This window comes from Desmodus rotundus, chromosome 6 (assembly GCF_022682495.2).
Source record: "Desmodus rotundus isolate HL8 chromosome 6, HLdesRot8A.1, whole genome shotgun sequence".
Classification (NCBI taxonomy): Eukaryota; Metazoa; Chordata; class Mammalia; order Chiroptera; family Phyllostomidae; genus Desmodus; species Desmodus rotundus.
In genome coordinates this window covers 15,578,324-15,598,494 of record NC_071392.1, presented here as the reverse complement: position 1 = coordinate 15,598,494, position 20,171 = coordinate 15,578,324, and the positions used below count along the sequence as shown (strand labels likewise).

At 40.8% G+C, this 20,171-nt stretch overlaps 1 protein-coding gene across 3 annotated transcripts in view; it reads right to left on the bottom strand.

The window, feature by feature from the left end:
- RAPGEF5 (Rap guanine nucleotide exchange factor 5) overlaps positions 1–20,171 on the bottom strand; it is a 223,436-nt gene that overhangs the window by 128,753 nt on the left and 74,512 nt on the right. For all 3 annotated transcript variants that reach the window (XR_011651308.1, XM_053927359.2, XM_053927360.2), the window contains exon 7: positions 7,359–7,407. Coding sequence is in view for 2 of the 3 variants with exons in the window: in XM_053927359.2 (XP_053783334.1) it covers positions 7,359–7,407 (49 nt within the window). In the remaining variant the exon portion in view is untranslated. The remainder of the gene's footprint in view (positions 1–7,358; positions 7,408–20,171) is intronic.

Sequence of the window (20,171 nt, the reverse complement as noted above, 5' to 3'; positions counted from 1 at the left end):
GGGTAATCAATTCCTTCTGTCAAGCCACAGATGTACCAACTATCATTTTAATACATTTTCTTACATGTTTACCAGCTTCTTTATCTTCTTTAAAAAACAAACCAACCCAATCATACTTTAAAAAAACGACAAGTACACACAGAAAGTACCATTCTGCAGCTGGAACTCTTGTAAATTAAGGCTGTGCTCAACAGCTTTGCATTTTATCACCTCCTAATTATACAGTAATAAGTTTTCCCGTTTCAGCCAGCCATGGGCTATTCATGTTTTTATTTATAAAACATGTGTTGTGATTCAAAAGCAGCAGGAACCATGTTTGTCCTTGCTCACCTCTGTATCCTTACACCTTACACCGTACCTGGCGTACAGCAGATGCCGAATTAGAATCTGAGAAAGGGATGAGAGCAGGACCTGTGACTCGGCCTCCCTTGTACCTTGTCGCTTGGACGTGTCATGTGCTCCCCATGCCAACTCAAGCCATGTGAGTGTAGGACAGTATCTCCAGTACTTCTGTATTTGAACCCTTTAAATATTTACAAATATAACTTGTTGGTGATATTTGTCTTCAGATTGCTTTAAAAATGTGTTTGGGGTGTGGGAGAGAAATGTCCTATTTTTCTCTAAAATAATCTTGTTTGTTCATATTACTTTTCTACTCAGAAAATATTATATTTAGTTCAAGTCAGGGACTAAGTAATAATGCCGACTATCAATGATATTAGTCAAACTTATATTGCAGGGCCATGGCTAATAAAACAACAGGAGGGAAAAAAGGAGTTATTTGGATCGGTAACATAGAAACAAAATAGTCACTATTGACACGTGATGTATTTACCCATGCAGAAAATCCAGGATCATTTTAAAACAAGCAACTGGAATCCACTGAGTTCAACACTTTTGCTAGGCTCAAAATCAAGAGTTCTCATGCAGCAAAACATAACCAATTAGAAAACAGATGGGACTATCGGCCTTCTGAAGTGTACACGGTGAAGGAAAAGATCCAGAACAGCAACACCACACTGAACAAGAAGAACAAGTTAGAGGGCTGCCACTACCGATGTCAACACTCAGTACAAAGCTGCGGGAATCAGGAGAGCGCGGTGCTGGGGAGCCGACAGGCAAGCAGGTCCATGCGATGGAGAACACAGAAACAGACCCATACAAATCTAGTCAACTGATCTTCGACACGGGAGCAAAGGTAATACAAGGGAACAAAAACTGTCTTCTCAACAAATGATGCTGGAACAAAGGGACATCCAAGTGCAAAAAAACAAAAAACCTAGACACAGAATTAAATCCGTCACAAAATTAAATCACTATGTAAAATGGAAACCTGTAAGTTTCCTAGATGATAACATAGGAGAAAACCTAGATGACCTTGGGAATAGCATCCTAGGGTATGATCCCATAAAATAAAGACAAGGAAGGTAAGTTCAACTTCATGAAAACTAAAGACTTCTGCTCTTTGACAATGTGAAGTGAATAAGAAGATAAATCACAGACAGGGAGAAAATATTTGTAAAATATCTAAAAAGAACTGTTATTCAAAATACAGGGTGGGGAAAAAAGCAGGTTCACAACTGTAAGTATGTGAAGACAGAGTTTATTCTCGCATTATTATTTTTTAGTTATGTTATTATTTTCCATTTGAACAACTATAAACATACCTTTGCCCCACCTTGCATATAAAGAACCATTAAATCTCAAAAATCAAGCCACCAACCTGAGTAAAAACTGGGCCAAAGACCTTAACAGACACCCCACCAAAGAAGATACATGGATGGCAAATGAATGTATGGAAAGATGCTCCATATCACATGTCATCAGGGAAGTGCAAATTAAAACAACCATGAGATACTGCTGTACACCTATCAGAACAGCCAAAATCCGGAACACCAACAACTAGTTCTGGCAAAGGTATAGGAAAGCAGGAACTCTCTCACTCATCGCTGGTGGGAATGCAAAACGGTACAGCCACTTCAGCACACATTCGGTTACTTCCTACAAAACTAAACATACCTTTACTACATCATCCAGCAATCGTGCTACTTGATATTTATCTAAAGGAGTTGAAAACCCACATCCATACGAAAACCTGCACAGTGATGTTTAGAGCAGCTTTGTTCATAATTGCCAAAACTTGGAAGCAACCAAGATGTCCTTCAGTACGGGTGGATAAACTGTGGAAAATGCAGACAGTGAAATGTTACTCGGCGCTAAAAAGAAATAAGCTATTCAGTCACGAAAAGTCAAGGAAGAACCTCAAATGCGTATTGCTAAGTGAAAGAAGCCAACCTAAAAAGGCTACAAACTGTATGATTCCAACCATGTGACATTCTGGAAAAGGGTAAGAAGGTGAGTGGGGCGGGGTTATGGGGAGGGAGGATGAACAGGCAGAGCACAGAGGATGTTTAGAGCAGTGGAACCAGTCTGTAGGATACTATGATGGAGGGTACATATCATCATACATGTATAACAAAACAAAATGTACAAGAATGAGCCCTAGAGTAAACTACAGACTTTGGGAGACAGTGACGTGTCAATGTAGATTCACTGATGATGACAAAGGTACCGCTCTGAGAGGCTGGGAGTGAGGGATGCTGTGCATTGTGTGTGGGGCGGGGCACAGGGGCGGCAAGGTTGTAGGGGAACTCTGTACTTGCTGCTCAATTTTTCTGTGAACTTAAAAACTTCTCCAAAAAGTAATCTATTTTGAGAAAAATGTCATGAAAGACAAAGACTTCAGAAATCATCACAGAATGAGATGAGGACAATTATAAAAAATGAGAGCGAGGTAGAAAAAATAGTTTATTTATAATAGTAACCAAAACCACAAGGTATTGAAAAGTACATCAAACAAAGAAAGTGCAAGACCTCAACAGAGAAAGTTTTAAAACAATATTGAAGATTTGAACAAATGGAAAAATATCCTAGGTTCATGGATGGAAACACCTCCAGAGTGTCAAATTCATCTATAATCTATAAATTCAATATATTTAAGAAAAAACTCAAAGAGGTTTCATGGAGACTGACAAAATAAAACCATGGAGAAAACAGGAAAAGAAGAGAAATGCCTTTTTCCTGCCCACCCCCCACCCCACCAAGAAAAGCCTTACGCACAATGTTTTGGTAATTGAAACAGGGTGGTACAGGCATGGGCACAAACAGATCGTAGGAGTACAGACACTAGACATCAGCCCAAGCATGGACGGAAACTTCATGTATGATGGAGTTAGCATCACGTCCAATAAATGCTTCTGGGGTAACTGGCTCAGTGTAAGGAAACAGAAAATTTGTTTTCTACCCGACACCACATGCAAAAATAAATCCCAGATGACTTCAGGTCCTAAAGAGGAAAACCAAAACTTTAACACTGTCCTCGCCTAGCTATTCATCTAGCTGTTCTATTTTTAGTACGGTATTTTGAGAAAATAATTGGAAAAGGGCAAAAAGACATGTGCACAAGGATACATCCTCAGGTCTTTCTATTATTATTTACAGTAAAATGGAAAAAATAAAAGCTTAAATGCACAACCGAGAGTTAATTAAAGGAACTGGACAGTAGAGCCAATAAAATGACAATGCAGATCTACGCTGCTGACGTGGAAATGAACCCTACGAAAGCGGACCATGCACAGCTCCAGTGATCAAGACGGTTACTGGGTTTTATCTGTGGATACCAGTGGGGTGTGTTCAATGTGACAAAACAGAGAACCCTGAAATACACCCACACAACTATCCCAACCAACTTCTGACAAAGGTCCAAACGCACCCCAACAGGAATTGTCTTTTCAACAAATGGTGCTGAAGCAATTGGACAGTCATAAGCCAAAAAAGAAAAAAAAAAAGATTGAAAAAGAACCTTAAACTGAATCTCACACCTCACATGAAAACTAACTCAAAATGGATCACGATTCAAATGTAAAACTATGAAACTTGTAAAGAAAAAAAACACACAGAAGAAAATCTTTGGGATCTGGGGTTAGGCAAAGAGTTCTTAGACTTAACCCAAGGACATGATCCATAAAAAATTAATAAATTGGACTTCACCACAATTTACAACTTTTGCTCTGTGAAAGACTTTGATAAGAAAATGAAAAGACAAACTATAGCCTGGGAAAAAATATTTGCCAGTCACATATCCGACGAAGAACTGGTAACTAGAATATTTTTAAAAACTCTCAAAAATCAACAGTAAAAAAACAATCCAATGACAAAAAAAGCAGAAGACCTGAACAGGTATTTCATCAAAGACAACATTCAGATGGCAAATAAGTACGTGAAAAGTGTTCAAGAACATTAGCCATTGGGGAAATGCAAATACACGGTACAGCGAGACATCACCACACGCCTACTAAAATGGCTCAGATAAAAAACGGTAAGAACACCGAATGCGGTCAAGGATACAGAGAGCCTGCATCACTTACATATCGCTAGTGATACTGTCAAGTGGTACAGCCACTCTGGAAAGCAGTTGGCGGTTTCTTAAAAAACTAAATACACAACTATTAAATGACCCAGCAGTTGTACTCCTGGGCATTTCAATGATAAATGATTAAATGTACTGCCGTACGTTCGTGGCATGGAATACTGTCAGCAGCAAAAAGCAATGAACTGTTGATGTATGAAATAACCTCCAGAATGAATCTCCAGAGAATTGCGGCAAGTGAAAATAGCCACTCCCAAAAGGTTACATCCTGTATGATTCCATTTATGTCATATTTTTGAAACGAGAAAATTACAGAAATAGAGAACCGACTAGTGATTGCAGGGACTAAGCAGGGAGTGGGGCAGGAGGGAAGTTGCTGTAGCTATGAAAGCGCAGCGTGCGGCGATGGGGACGGTCAGAGTCGATGTCACTCACTGTCCCGGCTGAGACACTGTACTCCAGTCCTGTCAGGTTCCCTTTGCCCAGTTACCGTCTGGGGGAAACTGGGGAACGGGAACGTGAGGCCTCAGTATTATTTCTTATAACTCCATGTGCTTACACAATTACCTCAAAGTAAGAGAGCACATATGAGTCCACTCTTATACAGTCTGCATATTAATATATCATAACACAGTATCTACATATTAATAAAGAAATGTCTGGAAACCTATACAGGCAAAGAGTAATAGCGATTATTTCTGTTAGTGACGTGATGGGTGATTTTTCAATTTCTTCATATGTTCATGCATCGCCAAAATTTTCTCAATGAGCATGCTGTACTATAATTGTAAGAAAAAATAATTAAAGCTATTTTTATTATGAAAAAGAAAAGTAATGTATATTTGTTGTATATATTTTTTTCCACTGAACATTTCACTACATTAACTCTTCAAAATGTTAAAAGTTGTTCAACATTCCATTGCACTTGATCTATCAATTTTACCACTTCCCTTAAGGATGGTGACCAATTTCTTCTTGTTAAGAATAGTAACAATGCAATAAGTTCCTTGTACTGGCATCTTTACATGCATCGATGATTATGCCCAATAGCTGGAACTCTAGTTAACAAGTTACTGGGTAATGGAGTTAGAGATACGAGAATACTGAAGAATTGCTACCCTAAGAAACTATGAATTTATGTCCCATCGTTAGTATATGTGTGAGAAACCATTTCACTCTGCCCCTCAGAAGTGGCCAAAGCTGTGTTCACATTCCCAGCTCCACAGATCAAACAAGTAACAAGAAGCCATACTAACTTCCTACAGCCACCTCAAGGCATAATACAGTTAACTTCACCCCAGTCTTTGACTTTGCACAATCTGACTCATTTGGGCCGTCCTTCTCTTCCTTCCCTTCACCTCCATAAAGTTCACACTTCTTAGCCTGACAATCCAAACCTACCTCTTTCTACCTTGTTCACCTGGCCCCAGCCACTCTCACCTCCCTGCTGTTCCTCAAACACATTTCACACCCCTCTGCCCAAACGCTCCCATGCGGATAGCCACAGGGCTCACCCCTCACTGACTTCAGGTCTGTGCTCAGAGGTCCCCATCAGGGGCCTTTCCGCCCCTGCTCTACAAATTAGCAACCCCCTCCCCCAGCCTCCCTGTCTGTATGCACTCACTCTGTTTTTCTCCAGCAATGACACACTATGAGTTTTTCATTATTTTCCTAACATTTTCTGAAGGTGAAAAAAAAATCCTCCAAGGCACTGCCATCCCAACTCGTACAGACTGTAAGTTTGTCTCCCTATTGTTACAGGAGCCAAAGTCACCTCTAGCACCATTGATTTCTAAGCTCTCCCTCCTACAAACTTTATATTGGGGTCTTCCCCCCATGTCGGGCTCTACCCACGCAAACAGCCACAGTCTAACGCTGCTCACGGAGGGGCTCCTTTCACCTGCCCTCTCCATTCAATAACCTTTGGGTCAAGGTTGGCATTCTCTGCATCCTCCTTTTCACCTTATAGCACCTAGTCTCTGTGTCCTCTATAGAAGCCAAATCAACAAAGATTGCTATACATATAATTGGCTAATTCATACTAAGGTCTGTGTCATTTGATAAGTAACTGAGAGAAAAGCAAATTCTTGGAGTTTCCAAGTGGAAAAAAGAACGATGTAAAAATGTATGGCCTGTATTCTTAAGACATTTCCATTCCTTTTATTTCTTCACATTTTATTATCTCTTTTAGTTAGTTTTATGTCTTTCTGCCTGAAAATTCTTATTCTAGTTTGACATTATCCAAAAAGCATCTCCCTTGTGTTTGTCATTCCAGTCAGCACTGACCTCCCCACTCTGAATGGCCACGGATGCCTCCTTCTTACACCCCTCTGCCCCAAGCAACTGTTTCTACCTCGGTGAGTCTCCAATTCGTGCTGAATTTCAGCCTCTCCTTCAAATGTATTTGAAAGCTCCCTTTCCACACATCACTTCCCTGGACTGTTTCCTACCGGTATTAGGAATGAGATCCATGCAATCAGTCCTATGGAAAATGCTGGCTTTTAAATGGCATTACACAATTAGACTATTTTTAAAAGAAATTACTCTGAGATAAAAATATGTCTTTAAAAAAAGACAACTTTATGTTACTTATTTTCCTCTTTCTTTGTAATAGGCAATGCAATGTACTTGCTTTGTTTTATACTTAGACTTCTTCATGGTTGCAGTGAACTAGGAACACTTTTAATTTTAAATTTCATTTTCCTTGAAATGCGAAATAAATTAAAGCAAGGCAGAGAAATTTTAAAGAACCACAGGTAACATCCTGTGTTCTTTTGATGGTAGAAAAAGAAGATTTTAAAAACAATGATACCTTTTTGCATTCTACACCAAAACTTCCTGCGATACACTCAACTGCTCACCACCCCATGATACATGAAATATTCCTTAAGAAGTAAAGCCTCCGTAGGGCCCATGAAAGACTACTCACCAGACTTCTTTGCTCTCAAAGCAATAACAGCTGCGAGCTCTCTCTGCACCTAATAAAATAATAGGGGAAAATATCCATTAGAATAGGAAAACTGTAGCTATCAAAAGCAGTACTGTTTTTACATGTGCAACCCAAATTAAGCGCTATTGAAATTAGAGCTAAGTTTCCCCCCACTTTTTGGGTTTTTCTTTGATTTTGGTAATGTGGAAAAACTCTGCTTAGGAATTCTAGGTCAAAAATCCAAAATAATCATATTGACTTACTTTAAAAAGAAATTAGTTGCCAGAGTATATGTATTATAGAACATTGGTATTTTTGTCATACTGATGGGAAGGACCTCAAAAATATAATTATAAAACATTCAGAAATAATGCAAATAACAAATTATTAAAACAGGCACAGAAGTTGGCAAAGATACTAACTATTATTTATCCCTCGAAGATTCTAGTTTATACAGAAATTGTAGAACAATTAAGATAGGTGACCCTGGTTTAACTGGACCACTGCTCAAACACAGTAAGTGTTCGCTTGAAGTCTGACAGGTTTACAGCGAGCAGTGCGGGAAATGTGCCACATAAGAAGAACTCACAGGGTAGTTGAAATGGGAACAGACAAGACAAACTTAAAAACCCCAAGTGCCATAACACTCCCCCACACACTTATTTGTCCAGATTTCTGCTTTCTCACTCTCTTTTTTCCAACCCCACACACTTTGAATGCTTTAAATCCTTTCTCAAAAGCCTTCTCAAAGAGGAACATAAAAGAGACCAAAAAAATGTTAAGCACAGTCACCTTCAAGGATAACATAAAAAAGAAAACTCGCGAAGATAATCTTTGGGAAATCTGTGTTTGGTAGCGATTAAAAATTCCCTATGGAGCAAGCTCATTCCTCCACAGGACACAACTTTCGAGGCTTAGAAGTGTGTGTATCTTCGGGTGTGAGGAAGAGGTGGCATTGGTGAGTTTGGAGGGGTCCTGATAACACGACATTTTAAAGGGAGAACATGGAAGTTCAAGGTGAGATAAGATTTGCTGTTGAAATGAATCTAATTTCTATTCATTCACTTGTAGGCTAAAACAGCGCAATGTGCTAGACACTGGGACTCCACTCGAGGCCACTTTCATGATGGCTGGGACATCATCCCCCCTGAAGACGGCTGGCCGCTTCCCTGGCTGGCAAGTCCAAATGCCATTCACAAGGGAGTACCTTTATTTAGCTGCTTCATTGACACCTGAGGACTCTCTCCCGAAAATCATACAGTAATGAGGAGACAATCAGTCCCACCCCACACGTGGAAGTCTGAGTTCTGAAAATGTTCCTGGCAGGAAAATCTGCAGTTCAAGATCTTACAGGAAAAAAGAGGGCTGGGGGAGACAGAAGTGAGGAATGCCCGTAGGAAAACCTTCACAGATCATTGGGTAGGTAGTCAAATGAAAACAGCAGCAACATTAAACACCAACTATTGCATATTTTATATATTTAAAATTGTTAATAAGTTTTATTGTAGTACTACCACCTCTTTTCAGGATTGCGCTCCTTCACAGAGTCACAAATTTTGGGGGGTAGGGCCAAGATACAGTCCGTACACATTCCCTGGGATCTTGTCAATGGCTGCATGATGTCAGGCCCTCCCCAGAGGACCTCACCACGGCTCAGAGACAGAACAACAGCAGAGAAGCAAAATGATGCCTGTGGATGCCTTCCTTTGCTCACAGCGAGTCAAACCCAGTCTTTTCCCTCTGCCCTCCTCTTTCAGCTTTTTATGCCTGAAATTCTCTCCATGAGATCTTCAGCTTTTCTTCACTTTTAATTTTTTTAATTCTCACCTGAGGATGTGTTTATTGATTTTAGAGGGAGTAGAAGGGGTGGGGGAGAGAGGGAGAGAAACATTGATTGTTTACCTCTCCTACACCCTTAACCAAGGACCAAACCCACAACCTAGGTATGTGCCCTGACCAGGAATAGAACCTGCAACATTTTGGTTTATGAGAAGATGCTCCAACCAACTGAGTCACACCAGTCAGGGAGAGATCTTCAGCTTTTCTTTCTCTAATTAGAAATAAGGATCAACATACAAATAGCTCAGAAGAGGAAGGTATTCTATTCCAACCACTGAATAATGGTACGTCTTTTCAAAGATGTGTGGGGGCGGGGAAGACAGGGAAGAATAGTGTGAGCAAGAAGCCAACACAGCATTTTGGGGAGCTGGGAAGGAGACGGGAGAAGGCAGTGAGGAAGAACTGCACAAGTCAACTGGAACCTGAGTTGTTTTTTTTTTAACATACAGTAAATGAGATTTCCATAGGACACTAAATCCCCAGAATGTCTGCAGTCTGGGAGGATGGAAGAATGTTCTGTGCAGGGTGGGGTGTGGAATAGCATCCACTGCCACCAAGATGGAAACGATTTTGACAGCCCCCAAAGGTAGGTTATTCTTCCTACGAAACGCAGACCACAAAGCACTGATCTAGCAAAAACACAAATTAGTTCAGATCCCATTATAAGCTACTGCTGCATCTCCACAGCACTTTTTTTTTTTTCTTTAGAACATACTGGCGATCATTTAATCATTTTCCATTGAATGACTAATGTCTGTCTTCTGGAGGGAAGCGCCACTGAGGTGTAGGGACCTGATTGTCGTTTTATGGTATAATCCAGGGCAATCAACACTCATTCATTGACCCCCCAGGCGACGGATGCATAGGCAACCTTAAAACATCATAGAAAAGATTGAGGGGAGAGAAAAGGCTGCCCAGGGAGGACAATGAAGATCAAAAGAGGCACTCCCCTCTAATAAGCTACTCTCAGCAGCAATCTTCAGGACTCAGATGTATTAGCACGCAAGGCCTCTTTGCAAAGAATGGTTAGGTTTATATTAAAACTAAAACTCTGAGCAACTGCAGAAGCAGAGACTAGAATTTCCTTTCAGTATGCTGGAATTGAAAAATAAACACCATTGACCAGCACCAGTCAAGCCTTCAGAGGATTCATATCCTGGCCCAGGATTTGACAACTTCCTGAGAGACCACAAGCAAAACCATCCAGCTATAAGGTGCTCCTGAATTCCTGACATTCAGAAACTGTCTGAGATAAAAGATACGTGTTGCTTTAAATGGCTGCATTTGGGGGTCACTGGTTATGCTGAAGAGTCTTTTGGAAGTCAGCGATTATTTTCTACTTCTCTTCTTGTGTATTGTTGGTTAGCCGGAGTCTCTCTCACGGTGACTGAAACGGAACCCTCTTCCAGACCAGGCTGGAGGGCGGTGCACCTGTAGAGCCAAGAGCCACGTCTGATAGTGGCCATTGTTTTTATTTGGTGCAGGCACTAAGCCACTGCCTAGGTGGTCGGAAGAAAGGCATTCTTAATCTGACGGAGAGTACTTTATCACCTTGGCCTTCCCTGCCCCAACCCCTTCCTACTATGATCTGAAACCCCTGTGGCTAGATGGATGTCACGATTCAAAACTGTATGTATTTTAGAAAGGTACCCTAATTACATCACACCCTTGGCGAGGTCTGGGGCAGCACTCTGTAATCAGAAATCAGACACATTAATATTTATGCAATAAAATGTATGATTATTCATACTGAATGGGATGGGGACAAAACCGCAAGATTTTCCACTAAATAGGTTCAGTAGGGTTTCCCCCCCCCACAAAGTCAGTGATGAAAAAGTTTTGTGTTCCAGCATTTTTCTATTTCAGAACTGAATAACGGATTGTAAGACTCCACTAATTTTACACTGAATGTTTCTCACTCATCTTTTTCTCACATTTGCTCTTATCAAATGTCTATGTAGTCACGACTTAAGTCTACGAAGAAATGCTTCCTTTAAATCGTTTGGACATCCATCTACCTCCTTCAGCAGCTCTCAAACCTGACTGCACCTTAGAGTCGCTTGGGGAGCTTTAAAAAACTACCGATACTTGGGCCCCACCTAAGTCAGAATCTCTGGGGGGCAGGTCCAGGCATCAGTATTTGCAGCGGCTGCTGGTATTGCAAAGGTTCCTTTGTGATTCGGGGTGGTACCCAGGGTTGAGAATCACTCCGCTAGTCAATAAGATAGCTTAAGTTTCCCCAAGACTCGATCTCTACTCCTATAATCATTTCAACGGACAATTGATCTTTACTTTTTATTTTGTTCTGCTCTAATTTAATTCGTTTGTAAAGGAGCATGGCCTTCGCTCTGCTTTAGGTGTGAGGTAAATGATGCAATGATAAGATTCAGCTCCCATCGGCGGTTTGACAGACACGATCTACTCAAGTAAAAGAAAAATTGCAAGGAGGCTTTCCAAGAAGCTTAAACTTTAATTTAAAATGCAGTTTACTCAGTATAAAAAACTATATAATTGAAAACACATCTGTAGCGTAGGGTATATTTGCTCTTATAAATATCGAAATAGAGGATAATTCAGGGACCAATAAGATGTATTTCAAAATTTTCCCTGAAAATACTCTCCCCTGGCTACCCATCAAAAACATGTTGAATTGCTTTGGTTTTTCTGTCTTCAGTAACCAGCAGGGCTGTTCACATCACAGCCCTGCAATTCAGCAGGCACAAGAGCCCTTCTTATTTCTAGAATTCTGTCTTCTCTTCTCTCTGGTACTTTAATAGCGCCTTCAGCCTCAAAATCTGAATGCTCCAAAACTGTTCTGCATCAGTGCAAAGACTCAAGAGGCAACAGAAAGAGCCAAATGCAAACTCTCAATGCTGGGAGCATCTCCACGAGGAAGGTCAACTGAGAAGACACGAGCAGGCTTCAGGGAGCAAGAGGCCCTTGAAAACCAAGTGAGAAGCTGGAGAGAATGAAGGCCATTTTTGGAGGACAGAGCAATAGTGGCCAACGTCTCAGCTAACTAAAGGGTTGCCCGCACAAATGGACTTTGCACAGAATCACCAATTCACAAATTTCCTAAGGGTTTTTAGTAAACCTATTAATTTTTTTTAAAAACTTCCATTTTGATACCATGATAGAAATGTTTTTTAAAACATAGAACCCATTTTCCCATTTCTTAAGTTAAATGTAAGAAGAAACATAACCCAGTATTCTTTCCTGCTTTATTCCCAAATATACTCATTTTTACCTCTGTAAAATTTCAAGCTAGTAAGGACTTTAAACACTCTAGGGGAAAAAATAACAAAAAATATGCTTCTTAAAGTAATCCATGTACTCTTAGATAAAACACACACTTGAACAGGGGCGGGGCCCAACTTTTGCCCTATGAATACCCATGGGCTAACTAACAATCTCCTTTGCTCCTCAGAAGCCTATTTTCCTATTTCCAAGTACATTATTTTCTGTAATATTGCCACAAGTCTGACACCTGGGTAATCTTGCAATTACCTGTCAATGTCAACCAATAATTGAAAAATTAAGAAAGATATGTAAATATGTTTAGACACTACGGCTCTCCACCTAATAGTTCGTTTAACAAATAGTTGTTTTCCCAGTAACTGCTGTCACCGCATCAAAGACGTGTTTGTTTAGCACGCTGGGAGGATAAAATACGCTTATGCTTACTCATCTATTTCAAGGCTAGGGACATTTTAAAATTTTCTTACATGGACTTTTTTGTCAAATACACACAGATATGCCTATTAATTTCATTACGAGGTAGCCCATAGCTGACTGTTCAAAGTCTAATATCTGTACAAGTGCCCCGAATGTAACAGAATGAACAGGAATAGAGTTCTACATTTAGGTTTCTAAGCCTCTTAATCAAGTCTGCTACACGTGCAAACATCTGCCTGGACAGAAGGTCCTGCTGAAAGATCTGATAATTTTCAGAGGGTCACAAGCATGGTATGAGTTAACAACAGCCACTGGATTACTTAAGTGATAACTGTGTTGTTAGGAATAGTACCAGAAGAATGACATTCAGGTCACACACCCAAAAATAATGATGGACTCCGGAAAGTCCAACACGTGGATGGTATCTGGCTGGGAGTACCATTTGTTTAGGTTTCTGGGGAGCAGGCAGTATCCACAGGAGGACAACCAGGAGACAGCCACCACTCTGTAGCTAAACACAACAGGTGGCAGCAGTCTTCATGTACCTTGTCCTCTCCGCAGGAGCTGACACTGTTACCCGTTCTCTTCTTAACCACCAGGACTCCGCGATACCACATGCTCCAGGCTTTCTCTTTCCTCTCTGGCTACCACTTCTCTTCCCCCAAGGCTCTCCTTCCCCTCTTGCAATTCTCTGGAGAAGCCAGGCTCTTTCTTTGCTCTGGGCCTTTCCATATGATTGCCTCTCTGTCTGGGGTGCCTCTCTAACTCCCCTCTTTGTGTGGTTGCCCCTTCTTGTCCTTCAAGTCCCAATTTAGTTATTACCACCTTCCCTTGAGTGGAGTCCTCCCTATTTATACTCCAGCAGCATTCTATCCTCCCCTCAATTATAACACTGTCACAGACTAGTGAAGTCGTCTCATTAGCTGGAGCTCTTCAATAGCAGATTATGAGCCTATTGAAATCAACTCCTTTATTAATCATTCTGCTCCTGGCTCCTGTTACCACCCCTAATACACATACTTGTGCTCAGGAACACAAGCAAAGTGTTTGTGGTTGCTGCTGAGAAGAGAAGACTTAGGGGGAACATGATCATTGGCTTCAAATATTTAAAAGGTTGAAGGTAAAATTCAGACCTGTGGAAGAAGTGGCAAACAGGTCTGTTGCTGTGCTCAGAACCTTCACGTGATCGGAGCTGTCCACAGTGGAAAGGGTCTGCTATGAGTACGTGAGGTTCAGTAGAACATGCTCCATTCGGGAGAGTAAGTATCAGAAGCACCCAGACCAAGGCACGGTGCTGAAGATTTGTTTACGAATGCTTCTTTCCCAAATCATCCACTATCAAAGAGAACAAGCACAAGCCTCCAGGGGTGGGGATATGTCAGCCTGCAAATGAACAGCTGGTGATGCTAAAGCCATTTAATCCACCCAACAGAGTTAGAGGCGTTGCAAATCTTAACAAAGGGATGAAAAAATAACTGTGGGAGGCCATTTTTGGTTGGAGAAATCTCATAAATTTCGTGGCACAAGGAACAGGAAAAGCTACAGATATACTGGTTGGGAGGTGGGGGGAAACCCTGCAGAGAGCAAGCTAAGAACACTGACATCTTTTGAAAAAAGTGAGTGTGTCTGCTCCTTCAGTCCCCAGAGCTGCTCTGGCCACTCCCTCTCTGGGATTTCCCCAGCGCCGTGATTGGTGTTTGATGCTGACTTCTTGACAAATAAAAAATTCATAAAAGTGAAATGTGTTTTAAGGAAACAATTATATTTTGGACGTTTTGATTTTGCTATAATAATGAAATAAAACACTGATTATGTTTACATCATTACATTTTTTTCATTTTCTGATAAGACCAGAGTATTTCAATCTATACGACATTTAAATGATTCTTCAGTGAATTTACATGCTATAGTTGATTTAACAAAGTATCTTTAAAGGCATAATATCACTTGCAAACTCATGTCTTAACATACCTCTTATTCTATATTTCATGCCACTCTTGCAGAGTACAATGCCTTTTCTCAATCAGTGTGCTTTTTGGAGGTAAACTTCTCAACTACGGAAATGTTTAACCACAACACTAGTTGGGTCCCAGACATTTGAGGGATCTCCTGCCATAGGGGTCACCTATCTGTAGGGGATCGAGCCTGTAGAAGCTTGAAGGGATCCTACATTAGAAACACTGTATTGCAACGAATCTAGATCAAGTAAGACCTTTTCCAACTAGAAAGTCCATCTATAAAAATCGCCAACATGGGAGGGCTTCCTGGGAAAACAAGATTTAGAATTCAAGATCCAAAAGCCTGAAACAGGAGAAGGAAATCTCCATTTATTTTACACCAACCTTAAAAGAAGTGCCAGGATCCCGGTTGGTGGGGTGGAGTCACAGCCCATAGGACTGTTACAGAATTAAATGAGTTAATACCTACGGCACCTGGGACAGTACTGGACACAAAGTACTTTCTGAGTGTTAGCTATCATCACCATCATCACCACCATCATCATCATTATAATCACCATCAGTGCATTACTACAGTTAATAGAGTTGAGCTTCACAATAAAATAAACAGAAGACAGTGCTTAATTGCCTCAATATTCCATGTGTTTAAGCCCCTTCTTCCCATCTAACTTATAAACAAACTCCTTGACAACCAGTATTACCTCTGCTTATTACATGCCACCGACCTAGCAACCACCCCCCATGCAACTGGCATAAAAGGGGCCAATGCGTTTCATCAAAAAGTTGTGAACAGTGCTTCAAGTCCTTGTCGTTTCAGTTTACTTTAAAAGTAAGTTTTTACATTTCCACAGAATCCTGAAGCCTTTAAAAATGTAAGAAGGACTGACTTTAGTTTTAAAAATTCACTTTGGAACTTCAAAGGTTTCAAACAACTAGCTGTGGCCTGGCAGCTTTTGACATGCAAGAGGTAACTGCTATTTTATGAGTCAAGGGATTGAGGGTATGTATTCAACAAGAAATGTGTATTAATTTCGTAGTCCTGCCATAACAAATTACTACCCATTTAGCAGCTTAAGATCACATCCATTTATCCTCTCACATTTCTGGAGGTCAGAAGTCCAGGTACTGTGTAGTTCAACGGGATCCTCTGCTTAAAGACTCACAAGGCCAAAATCAAGGGATGGGCAGGGCTGTGCTCCTTTCTGGAAGCTCTGGGGGAGCACGCGCTTCCAAGTTCATTCAGGTTTGGGGAGGAACCTAGTGCTTCCATCTGTCTACAGGACTGAGGTGCCTGCTTCCGGGCTGAGTGCCACCTGGAATCTGCCCTTAACCCCTCAGGCCTCTCTCTGCACGTGGGCTCCTCCTCCTCAGAGCCAGCAATAGGATGCTTAATCTTTCTCATGCCTGGAATTTTTTTTATCATGTCTTCTTTTCCGCCATTTCTCCTTGACTTTTGCCAGAGCAAGCTCTTACCGTTTAGGGGCTTGTGGGATTTGACTGGATCCATGCAGACAATCCAGGTCTGTAGCCTTAACTACACCTGCAAGGCACCTTTTACCATCTAATGCGGTATTTCAGGCACTAATTAGCATACTCATCTTTGGGCGACCAGTCTACCTACCACAGAATAGTAGCACAGATCCTCAGAGCCTTTTTGAGAAACCATCCCTCAACACCTTCTTAGGGCCTTAAAGTAACTTGCTAATAGAATCTGGTTTTGCAAAATAGTTTACCTGTGTAGTTCACATACTTCTGAGCACATAAAATGAAACCAGAAGACCTCAGAACCAGTCTAAATGAATTATAAAGTGCTACACCACACAGCCACATTTACCAGTATTTAATGATTCCTACCAGGTTAAAAATTAAAATGTTATTTACCATACAGGTCTCATTTCATAAAATTCTTTAAATTAAAAAAATTCCATAATCAAACCTTCAACCCCATTTGTTGAGCCCTATTCAGTAACTATACCATGTTTTAAGTGAAGATGTGAAAATTGCTTTCTGAACCCGCAGCGTTGTTATTTTTAATTAATGTGGACTCTTAATTCCCACTCCCTGTCTGGAAGGCTTCATCCCTCCAGTGGGAAGGATGATGCGCTCCGCCACATGAGGCCGAAACGCCGCGATGCAGGAAGAGCACAGGAGAGCGCCAGCACGGGTGAGAGCTCCATGAGTGTTAGCCATCCCTAGGCTCTTCCCCAGTTCTCCGTCAGTCTTTCAGAATCAACAGGCTAATAAATTAACATCTGCAAGCAAGACTCTCCCCTCTTTACCCACACAGAAGTTCTGTGCTGTTTATAATAACAAATAATTAAAAATAAGCACAATATTCAAAAATAGGGGAAATGGTAAATCATAGAATGGGATACTATAAATGAAGTGAAAAGTACAGACCACAAGATAAAAGGGTCATTTTTTTAATATAAAAAAAATAGACACACAAGAAAAGTGGCTTAGAAGTAGTAACACTAGAATGTTGATAATAAGTTATTTCTGAGTGGTTTCATTATGGGCACCTTTTCTGTTCTGGGATTTTTAATAATTGTAAAGTCTTTAAGTCCGAGTTAAGCAATCAAGTGTCAGACAAATAAAAAGAAAACTGCAAAGCGTAATCCCCAGTACTGACAGCTCACCACCAGGTTCACCACCATTTTGACGCTTATGAACACAGGAATAGAATTCACACTATTTTGACCCACTAGTCACATGAAATTCCATTATATTCTAATTTTTACAACAAAATAAAAAACAGAAACATTTAAAATCTATCTTATTCCATCACCACCAAAAAATTCAAGTGATTTTTACTTTTTTATATGCCTTCAGTTCCTTCTGCAACATGCACATAAAGCTTTAACACTGACTGAAGAATGCAAAATCCCAGTTCACTGCAGCAGCTATAAGAAGTTTTATTTTAAAGAAATGCACAAAGAAGCAGCCCAATATGAAATGTTCATGGATCATCCTTTCAAAGCTCCTTTAGCTTCTCTCACAGAACTTCCCAGGAACGCTTCCCAAACTGATGGCTAGCAATCCACAAATCGATAGTGGAAGGGTATATGTCTACTCCTTGTCAATTAAAAATGTCTTTGTTTCCTACGTGTATTGCATCTCAAACTAAGTTTCTTCATCTTGAGAAGAGACAGCCAAATACCATAGTACACATATGTATGTGTACACACATACATGTCCACACACACACATTCTCCCCCTGTGCACAAGGGATTCCTCGAGACACGGTTTATTTTTTAATGGCTTCTACGCACTCACAGCCTCCTTTTAAATGAAAGCTCCCACACTGGACTTGTTTCAGTAGCAAATCAGCGCACATTATATCGCTCGCCAAACTAAATTCTCAAAGCTAGAGATAAATTAGATTACCGCAGTAATCTAATTTTCTTGGATGTAGAGATGATAACTTAGCAATTAATTTTTAAAAGTTGTGTATGTACATCTGTATCTTTTGGAATTTGGTGGTCCATTTCCAGGATGAAGAAAGTCATTTTGATATACAATAGACATAGAACATATACGCATTTTTTAATTGACAAAAGACAGAAACATTCCATTCAGTTGTCTGTTCAGGTGCTGGCAGTCCCAGATATGTGAAGTGTCACTGTGACCCTTCCTGAGGGAAACAGCTCTCCAATGGTCCTAGGGACCTTCAGTCCACAGCCCAAGGCCCTTCAGTCACCATAGCTGATGAGGGAAGCTACTCACCAGCCCCATGACTTCTTATAAAAAAAAATAAGAACAAGGAATACTACACCAGAAATGCACTACAATTTCTCTGGTGCTTTTTAAATGCTCCTTGAAACCAGATCTGTCTCCTAGGGTCTCACTTGACACTTTCTCTAAAAACTCAATCTACCTGGCCCTTCTCCAAATCACACAGTAGCTCTTAAGCCACTGGAAGAGTTGGAAGCAGGCTAAGGATTCCAAGTAGGAATTTTTTGTTCCCTGCAGATAAGAAGTATAAGGTAACAAGATGTTCTCGATCCTATGGCAGCCAGACAGAAGGTTAGTCATTCCCCGAGGGAGCAACTTCCTTTGATTCTCTGAAGCAACATGCTTGCTCAGGTCTGTGACAGATGAAGAAAAGGGAGATTAACTACACTCCACTTCTCCATTCCCCAGGAAAAAAAAGAGGCAGACAGCCAGGTAAAAGGTGAGTGGAAACTTGTGTTTCAGTGTTTTAAGAAAACATATTTCTAAATGTGGTAAAAATCGTTAGGTTGTGCTCATCACGTATTAAGTGTGACAGATGCTCCCCCCGTTGACTAACCTAAGAGTATTTCTAGACCTTGCTAATTTGGCACACAGTCGCTTAAGTCTCTAAAATTCTAACTTTTTGAGATTCATCAAAACCAAAATCCCGTGCTATTTCTCCTTGCTGAACCACTACCAATTGGAAAGTTTCCGATTTAAAAACCTGTCATTGTTATCTTCAGATACAACTGTTGAAAAAAAAAATTTCTCGCCCTGGCTGGTGTAGCTCAGTGGATTGAGCGCGGGCTGTGAACCACAGGGTCACTAGTTCGATTCCCAGTCAGGGCACATGCCTGGGTTGCAGGCTAGGTCCCCAGTGAGGGCCCCAAGAGAGGCAACCACACATTGATCTTTCCTTCCTTCTTTCCCCCTCCCTTCCCCTCTCTCTAAAAACAAATAAATAAATAAAATCTTTAAAAAAAAAAAAAAAAAAAAAAAAAAGAAAAAAAAAATTTCTCCAATGAATCAAACCCAATTTGCAGATTCCTCAGGTACAAACCACAGGAATCCTGGCCACCGTGTATGCTTTCTGGGCCCAGCAAGGGTACAAACACATCCCGAAAGGCACGAACCAAAGGGTCGCCCGTTTGATTTGTAGTCAGGGCACATGCCTGGGTTGTGGGCCAGGTAGGTCCCCACTACGGGGCGCACGAGAGGCAACCACACATTGATGTTTCTCTCCCTCTCTTTCTCCTTCCCTTCCCCTCTTTCTAAAAATAAATAAATACAGTCTTAAAAAAAAAAAGTCGGCATCGCTGAGTTCCACAGCGCGTGCATTCAGTGGTTGTTCAGTAAACGCAGTTCCTTGTGCCTCTGTGGCCAGTACCCTTTCTCATTGAAAACTATAAGGAAAAGACGACTTGGGGGAAAAATCAAAGGTCCGAGTTACATGCAGGCCTTAGTTAATATGAGTAAAACCAGACCCATCTCACCTGTCAAGCAGCATCGCAAATGAGAACACGACTTAACCTACTAAGAATACCAGAGATCATGAGAGGACCAGTTCACAACTGATGTGAAAACTGATGGAGTTATGTCACAATGTCTGGACGCTGAGCAGGGAAAA